General features: G+C 37.3%; 2 protein-coding genes across 2 annotated transcripts in view; one reads left to right on the top strand and one right to left on the bottom strand.

The window, feature by feature from the left end:
* Positions 1 to 325: 325 nt before the first annotated feature.
* Positions 326 to 3,120, bottom strand: apoda.1 (apolipoprotein Da, duplicate 1). The gene is made up of 5 exons (XM_008434462.2): positions 2,789 to 3,120; positions 2,537 to 2,665; positions 1,622 to 1,743; positions 1,432 to 1,517; positions 326 to 1,343 (listed from the first exon to the last, which is right to left on the bottom strand). Exons 2-5 carry the CDS (start codon positions 2,651 to 2,653, stop codon positions 1,108 to 1,110), a joined length of 561 nt encoding a protein of 186 aa, XP_008432684.1. The 5' UTR covers positions 2,654 to 2,665; positions 2,789 to 3,120; the 3' UTR covers positions 326 to 1,107.
* The window catches only part of LOC103479803 (apolipoprotein D-like), an 8,885-nt gene continuing 1,812 nt past the window's right edge, over positions 1,290 to 8,362 (top strand). Inside the window, exons 1-3 of the mRNA XM_008434463.2 lie at positions 1,290 to 1,378; positions 2,546 to 2,654; positions 7,386 to 7,519. Coding sequence (XP_008432685.1) covers positions 7,400 to 7,519 — 120 coding nt within the window. The 5' untranslated portion in view covers positions 1,290 to 1,378; positions 2,546 to 2,654; positions 7,386 to 7,399. The remainder of the gene's footprint in view (positions 1,379 to 2,545; positions 2,655 to 7,385; positions 7,520 to 8,362) is intronic.

The following is an 8,362-nucleotide window of genomic DNA, read 5'->3' as shown; positions in this document are numbered from 1 at the left end:
CAAAATTACTGCAGATTTCATTTTTAAATGACTTTCATTCAACCAAAAATGTTTATTTGCCAACAGGAAATGGTGCTTGTATGTCTCAAAAGAAAATAAAACAATGTAAAAAGAACATCAGTCAAAAAAAAACATATTTACTTTTTACTGATTAAAGTTTAAAAAAATAATTTCAACCAAAACCTGCAGGAGGTGTGTGAATAATCTTGACCTTAACTATAAATAATTCTTCAATATATATAGCCTTTTTTTTTTCTTTAAAGTAAAAGGCCAATAGGAATCTAAGAGTTCTTGGCTACAAACAAAAAGTAAATGAGACAGTAAATTGGTCAGCATGAACACATTGTTTTAAAAGTGTATAATGAAAAATAAAAAGCAGCAGTTAGTGGCAACAAAATTACAGCAAGCTTAATTATTTAATTTCTGAGATTCAATATTTAATCAAATATTAACTGTTTTGAAACCTAGGGTTTACTTTCAAAACAAAGATTTTTATTCTCTTGTGCAAATTGTTTAATTGAAGACTGTTCCAAGTTGTACATTTTACTGTTTAGGCTTCCATAGATCATATTCTGCAGTTTGATACATTTTCCACGAAGGTTTTATATCAGTCATCAAAAACAAAGCTGGCATCTGGTCGAGGTGATTAATCCCAGGAAACTGCTTCACGTTAATTTGTCCCTAAATCAACAGAGATCACATGTTTTCCTAACTCTAACAGGACTAATGAGATCCTTCGTGTTTGCAGTTTGAGAGACAAATAGAGCAATCAGTATCATGTGTTTTCACTGAAAAAAACCCCCCAAAAAACCAACTGTTTCCTTCTAATAAAATTAATCTACTCCACTGAGGCTTGTCTAATAAGAGATGTGTCTGATTAAAAAAGGCAAAATGTTTTGGCAAATATTTTTCCAGATGAACATAAAGCGTTCTCATATCAGATTATGTACTTTAATCAGCGAGCAAACAGCTGAGATTACGCTATTCATTACAACTGCTATAAAATATTAAAACTCTTCTCTGTAGAAATAAAGAAAAAATATCTGCACTCATTTTTCTTTTTCCCCCAGCAACGGCGCCATCTTGTGTTGCTTTTCCGCCGCAGCCTCAGAGCGTTTTGTCACATCCCTGCTGCCTGCTGGGGATCATCCGGGTCACGTCGATGTTGTTGGTGGCGAAGGTCTCCCTGGCCTTCTCCACGGTGGCGTCCGGCAGGCTGCGGGTGCGGCCCAGGATCCAGGCGAAGTCCACGTGGAAGAGCCTGAGGATGTCCGTGCAGGAGTACACCAGGGCAAAGTTCACGTAGTCAGTGGATAGGATCCAGTAAGGGGAGTAAGGGAGGACTACGTCGAATAGACACGGAGAGTAAAAGTCAAAGGTCAGAGCATAAGCAAGAAGTGATTATTTTTACTCCGATGTATTGCCGCTGACCGTAGGAGTAGGTTATTCCCAGTTTAGCTGGATTCTTTGGGTCCTCTATCACTCCGGTCCCCACGATTTTCCTCACCTCTCCTTTTCTGACACACACAAACACACACACAGAGTTTTTACGCAGCGCTAAACGGTGCCAACAAGCGCCTCCTGACACATTTCCACAAGGTTCCCGCTCGCAGTGACTCACAGTATTTCCGAGCTGACCACTCGAATGGAGTTGTCCGTCGTCAGAGTGAAATTGGTCTCGATGCAGCGGCCCTTCTCAAACTGGGCCGGCAGCTTGGCAATTTCAAACCATCTCCCCATGAACTGCGAGGGCCAGGGACACACGGGTTCAGAGGCAATTTAGAGCGACGTGAGAGGAGACTATGAATAAATCTGCATACTGTAATGGGTTTACAGAAACATGCGACAGGTTAGCTTTCAGGCTCTGTATCTGCAGTGGAAAGTCATTAAGTAACCTGCACTCTCGTTTTTTTCCCCCTCAAGGACAATATAGTAGAGAATATCTTAGTAAGTCTGCACTTAAAGCATCACTTCATGTTTTATTTCAGTTAAATAGTAGTTTGTGCACTCTTTGAGAACAGATAAAATGATGAGATGTTGCTTCTTTGTGATAAAATAGGAGAAATGCATGAACTATTTTTGATTTTGAAATACTGCATATTAATTTTTCAACGTATTCCATCTCATTTAATGTCATTTTCACACACAACCCGTTACCACAGTGAGATTTTATTATTTTTAACAGCTGCAGATAAATGCATTCCCGGCGTTTTGTAATGTGAAGCATGACTTGTAAAATTTTAACATGTAATAATAATTTCTCAGTTTAGACGGCGAGTAGATTTGCAGAAACACTTTAAATTCACTTTTTCAAAAAGGTTTTAAAAATATTAACACCACTAATATTTGCTCTATTGTAAAATTGTTTTTAAAAGACACCAGGATAGAGTTTCGCAATATTTTTAATGATGTTTATATCTAATGTCTCGTAAGAAAAAGAAAAGAAAAAGCAACTTAAATTGTGAGACTTGACTGCTGTTGAAACTTTTTAAAAAATCGGGTCATTCAAAGACATTTTGGACTCATCCTCTGTTACCTGTTTAAGGATGAAGGCGGGCTGGACTTCTGGTTCTGGACATGGACCCCAGTGGGGAACCTGAGCCCGAATGATGGGGATTACCAGCACAAGAATCGAAGACAGAAACACCCTCATGGTAAGAGCAGGCTGTGTTATCATGCAGAAAAACAACAAAAGCTGCTGTTATTCACTTCCATTCTACAAACATTACACATTTTAAAATCAGTAAAGGATTGTTTAAGTTGGTCAGAGGAAGTAAATTTGTCTTACCGGTTTCGTTCTTCTTTGTGGATCCGTGTTCTCTCCTCAGAGATCTCAGGGTTTGACTCAGAGATGTTGCTCTTCACAAAGTTTTTGCACATCCCTGAAATCAATGCGATTCTTTGTCTTTCTCCAGTTTTATTACCGGCGCAAAGTCGGTTATTACCAAATTAGAGTCATGGGTGACGCTCCGGCTGGAATGTCACAAAGTTATCAGAAGAGATGGGAACTTGTGCTTTTTTTGTTCTCTTTTTTTCAGATTTTTCCACTGATTTATCTACAGTCAGAAGTGTGCATACCCCAGGTTTTTTCAATTATTTCAAAGATTTTTTTTTTCCTTATTTATTGTGAGGCATATTAAAATTCAAAAATACTTTACTAATCCCAAAGGGAAATTAAGTGTTGTTATAACTTGTTAATTTAGATTCTTCAAAGAGTTATTGAAGATCATGATGGCTGTTGGCATCTCTGCAGCAGTCTGTACTGCACTGGAGATGAAGATGCCTCTGACTGAAAATGCTCTGCCTTCCCAAGACAATTTTGTGAAGAGGATGGTCATATTCAGTTCAACTGAAAAACAAATGTCAAAAATGTAAACCTTTTAGTAACGTGGTTGCTTAAGATACACTTTTTAAAACTCTTTAAGATTCAAGTTCAACATTTATTCCTCTTCAGCTCAGCAGTCCGAAACTGAATTTACTCACATCTCCCCATCTCCATGGATTTTGTGCAGCAAATTTCAGAAACCAGGTTAAAAACTTTAAATAATTTCCAAGGAAACTTTAGATACCATAAGAATGAGACGTGTCTGCTAGAACCTGAGTCAGTAACCTGACATTTCATTATCTGTAAGGTCCTGTTGCTGTTTGATAACACAAATACTCTAAAATAAACACAGTGATTTTACATGCAGAAATCTATTAAGTGCTGTCTGCTTCCAGACAAAACCCTCTGGCAACAAACAAGATTAAACTAAAGAAGAAAAAAGATCAAAAGGCTCAATTTCCAGCTAATATATCCAGCTTGTATTTCGGGGAGGAATGACTTGTTAGCTGCAGCCAGACACATCAAAGCCCGGTTAAAGCAGCGGCGGCTGCTTTCTGCCCGGATGGAGGCAATGAGCTCGACTGGTCAGAAGATCAAGGAAAGAAGCGAGCGCACAGCAAAACGGGCTGCAGGATAATGAGGAAATATCAAAGAGCTGAGAAACATATTAAAGATGCAGCATGCAAAGGTGGATTCGGAGGAGAGTTTTGGTCATTTTTAATCTTATCGTAAGGTTGAGTTTGGATTTTCATTTTTGTGCTGGTTTTCTGTCCCGTGAGGTTTCATAATTGCAGGGTTGTTTCAATTATGTTTCAGTATGTTTGAATCCCTGCATGGAGTTATTCTCCTAGTGCATGAGTGGGTTCTCTCCAGGTACTCCAGTTTAAGAGTTCAATACGTTAACAGGCAATTATCATATTCCTGTGACTTTCATCCAGAGGTATACTTAGGGAAACCCTCTGTACCTATGATGTTATGGTTTGTGAATATGACTGTGCAAAGGGGATCTGTTGTTCTGTTTCTGCTGAAACAGTTTATTGCTTGAAATACTAAAATTAGGTTGGGTGTTTTGTTGAATTAATCATACACATACAACAGAACATTTTTTAGATTGTAAGAGATGAAAATCTGCTCTGTGTTTTTGTCCACTAGAGGGCAGCAGAGGAGCTTTAATGTTAAATGATCAGCGGACCTTTCGGAAATTAAACAATATCCTCACATTGACTTTTCATGATCAGGCACTTGTTTTCAATTTTCATCCAAAAAGAAAGTTTTCAAACCTTAAAAAAAGACTTAATTTTATCTTCTAGCCTTTAATTGAAGGCATAAAAGTTTATTTCATTGACCAAAATAAATAAATAAATAAAACTTGGATTTGGGTTCAGCAAAATGTTGCTGGTTCACATTTCAGCTCCGCACCTAAAAGAAAATGTTGTGTAACAGCTGCGGTAAAGACTCACATGCCAGCGCGTATGCAGCCATGCTGCTGCTGATGTCCCTGCAGCTGTGCACACATATACAAACTGTGCATTACCACAGAGGGAGGACGGAAAACCCTGAAAGTGAGCAGCGACACACGTGCACTAGAGCTTGAGAATGTTTCCTGCTGCTGAGGGATGACTGAGGTCAAAACCTCGAGGACGATCTGTCTCACTGAACCGACTGCTCGGATGGTTATTGGTTAAGGTGGTTAAGACAAAAAAAAATGCTAAAACAGAAGTGAGAACGGAGGTGTGTTAAATGCCAAGAAATAAAAATGTGTTTTAAGAAGACTTTTAAAAGTGGACAAATAAAGAGGTGCTTCTAATACAGAAGAAACGACTTCATAGAAGTTTAGGAGGAAAGCTTGCAAGGTTGCAAACACCGTCGTCTCTGTGTTGTACAGGAGCTGCAGCATCAGATTTTATTTTGCTGCGCATCACAAACTAAATGGCACTATGAGGAAAAAACATGTGGAAATCAGGACGTTGCAAACTGACAATGACTCAAGACAACAAGATCTGTGTTTTGGATTTATCACCATCTGCAATTCTAGGTATGAGTGTAAAAGAGTGTTGGAGCAAAGACATCCTAGAAACCAGAACCAGTTACACCAGTTCAGCCAGCGGGGATGGGCCAAAATCCCAGCAAACTTTTGTAAAAAGCTTTTTTCAGCTAAAACAAAAGAGACGCATGCAAACCTCTGAATTAAAATTAACATTTAGGGAGGTTTTGACCAAGTGCCCGTCATTGAGCTCTGTTGCTTTGGTTATGAATATATGGGGGATGGAATTTGGGGATCTGAGATGCGAAGGAGGGTTGAGTTTGTTGTCTTAATTTAATTTTTAATTTAATTCTTCTCCCTTTAGTTGAAAAAGCAGCAAAAAAGGGCTGAAACTTGTGCATCACAATTGTTTTTAATTTATTTTTTATTCACTATTTTTTCAGTATTACATTGGTAAGTGTATTTATAGGTGTATATGTATAATAAGAATTGTATATTGTACTTTTTTTTTGATTGACTCTAAAAAAAAAAAAAAGAGCAACAAGAAATAATTTAATAATAACTGACCTAAAACAGGAAAAGCTTAGTTTGATTAATTTTTCTTTTTGCACCCTTTTAGCTATGCTACTGACATAACTGGCTTTCTTTATTTGAGACAAAATCAAAATAATTCTTTAGAAAACATGTTGTTAGTTTTAGATTAGAATGTGTTCAACAAGAGTAAATTATTTAACAAGCCTAATCTCAACAGATTTGTGTTATCTAAGTTTATTTACCTTGAAGCCAGTCAGTCATGTGTCTCGGTTGTGTAACGTCTCGCTCGTTATCCATTAACTGCAAAGCATTTCGCTTTATGATTAAAACCCGTCCACCAACGCTAAAAGCCTTTTGGCTCTGGATGTTTTCAAAGCAGAAGGTCAGGCCTCAGGTGAAATTTCCTTTCAGTTCAATAAATATGTTGAGCATGCAGCTGGAAGATTTTATCATCATTTTAAAACTTTCCACTTTCCACTTGAAGCCTAACGAAGCAGCATTGATTTTTAGAAGAAATATCTGTCTCCCTTTTATTCTATAGCAAAGTTTCGTTTCAGTTTCATCCACACAAAAAAAATAAAAAATACTTGAACTAGTATAGAAACAGTCATGTTAATTAGCAGATATAGTCCTAATCTAGTGCAAAAACAGCAGGGAAGAACAGGTGAACAGATGTTTTGTAGATTTTACAAACAAAATCTGCTACATGGACTGATGTAACTTTTGTTTGTTTGGTTTTGTTTTCTGAGCAATCCAGCCCTGCAGGTTTCTATTTTTTTTTATTTTGGGTTAAATACTTGAAAGTCAAACCATTTTTACTTAAAGTTTTATCAACTTTCAGTTGATAAATAAATTATGAAGTTAAGACTTCATAATTTAGTGGATATAAATCTTGTCAGGAGAAAGCCTTTTCCGTAAGTTTCAATAAACCACAGAAGATTAAWAGACAATAATGGAATAAAATCATTTTTGTGTGTTTTGGTTTTGGATTAATATTTCATTTCATCAACATGCTTTTTTTATGCGTAATGTCATGACATGACAAATCTTGTCTGTAAAATGTCTGAAAGTTGAAATATATTTTTACATTGGAGATTTTACTTTTATAAAAAAGAACTATGCTAACTTTATTTCAGGTTATGACGCAAACAGGCAGTCAAATTTAATTTTAAAAAACATTCCCTAAAATGTGAGCCTGCTCGCAAGAATCTGCAGCCTTCACAGAAATTAGAATTACAGTCAAATGTATGTTTTTCTTAAATAGACGTCTAAAGCTACTCAAGACAAGTCCAGATAAGTTTGTTATGTAGCAGGCTAATGATGTAACCAAACTTTGTGGAGCTGAATATCTTTGGTGTTTCATTTGAGCAGGTCCCAGCTCCCACTTCACCAAAGGACAAGGAGGGGCTGAAGACGGGAAACGTTTGGGTCTTTAAAAGCCTCCAGAAACGGGACATGGTCACTCCTGCAGAACACACCTTCCTGAAGCAGCTGGATTTTGCCTCGTCTTTCAGCTGCTGTTTTCTGTTTTACTCTCTGCAGACTGAGGCGATAACATGAACGCTGTGCAGATTCTTACTTTGACTATGCTGCTTGCTGCTGGAGGCGGCGCCCAGCTTTTTAGGTCTGGCAAATGTCCCAATCCTGCAGTCCAGCCCAACTTTGATGCTGCCAGGGTGAGCAAAGTTTTATCTRATCTGGTAAAGTAACCAAAAAATTGTACTCAAGTAAGAGCAGCACTACTTTAACTTATTATTTCTCAAGTAATAGTAGAAAATAGCCAAGAAATGAAATAAAAAGTAAAGACCAAAGTGAAAATAATAAAATAAGGCAAAATAAATATTTTTCTAAATCAGCTCCTTTCAAAAAAACAAACAAGAAAAAGTCTAATAAGTGTCTTTATCWGGTGAATTTTTGGTTAAAACGTTTGTCCTTTGTTCAGTGAASAGAATCCAGAAATTTTACTCAACTAATAGTAACGATACTTCAAATTAAAATTACTGAAATAAAAGTCAAATATTAAGTAAGTATTTCCCAGAAACGTACTCAACTAAACGCAAGTATTTATACACCACTCTGATGATGTGGACAAACTCAGAAGTAGGCCTGTCGCGATAAACGATRAATCAATTAATCGCACGATAADTBAAACCTATCGACCTCATTTTAATTATCATCTTTATCGTCTCTTCCTGCCTTTTACTCTTTCTGTTGATGACACTGAATGAAAAAAGACTCAGCTCCGGTGCTCTCCACTGACCCTCCCTTCCTCATTTCCTTAGTCTAATGTCCAGCGCACACTACATGAGTTGTCGGCCCATTTTCAAACCCTGAGAGACACATTAGCCGACAGAAGTCAGAAGTATAACGGTTCGATTGGGTKCAATYGTGCCGTGTGGTGTCCATYCACAAGGTCACAAAATAATGGCTACAAGTCCAGTTAACTAATTTTAAAATCAGGCATTAATGCTTTACTAGAATCTACCTGTGATGCATGTGGCTAGCATCAGCGTAAAGTC

The sequence above is a fragment of the Poecilia reticulata genome, linkage group LG17 (genome assembly GCF_000633615.1).
Source record: "Poecilia reticulata strain Guanapo linkage group LG17, Guppy_female_1.0+MT, whole genome shotgun sequence".
NCBI lineage: Eukaryota > Metazoa > Chordata > Actinopteri > Cyprinodontiformes > Poeciliidae > Poecilia > Poecilia reticulata.
The sequence above is the reverse complement of the archived record's forward strand: the minus strand, read 5'-3'. Positions and strand labels throughout refer to the sequence as shown.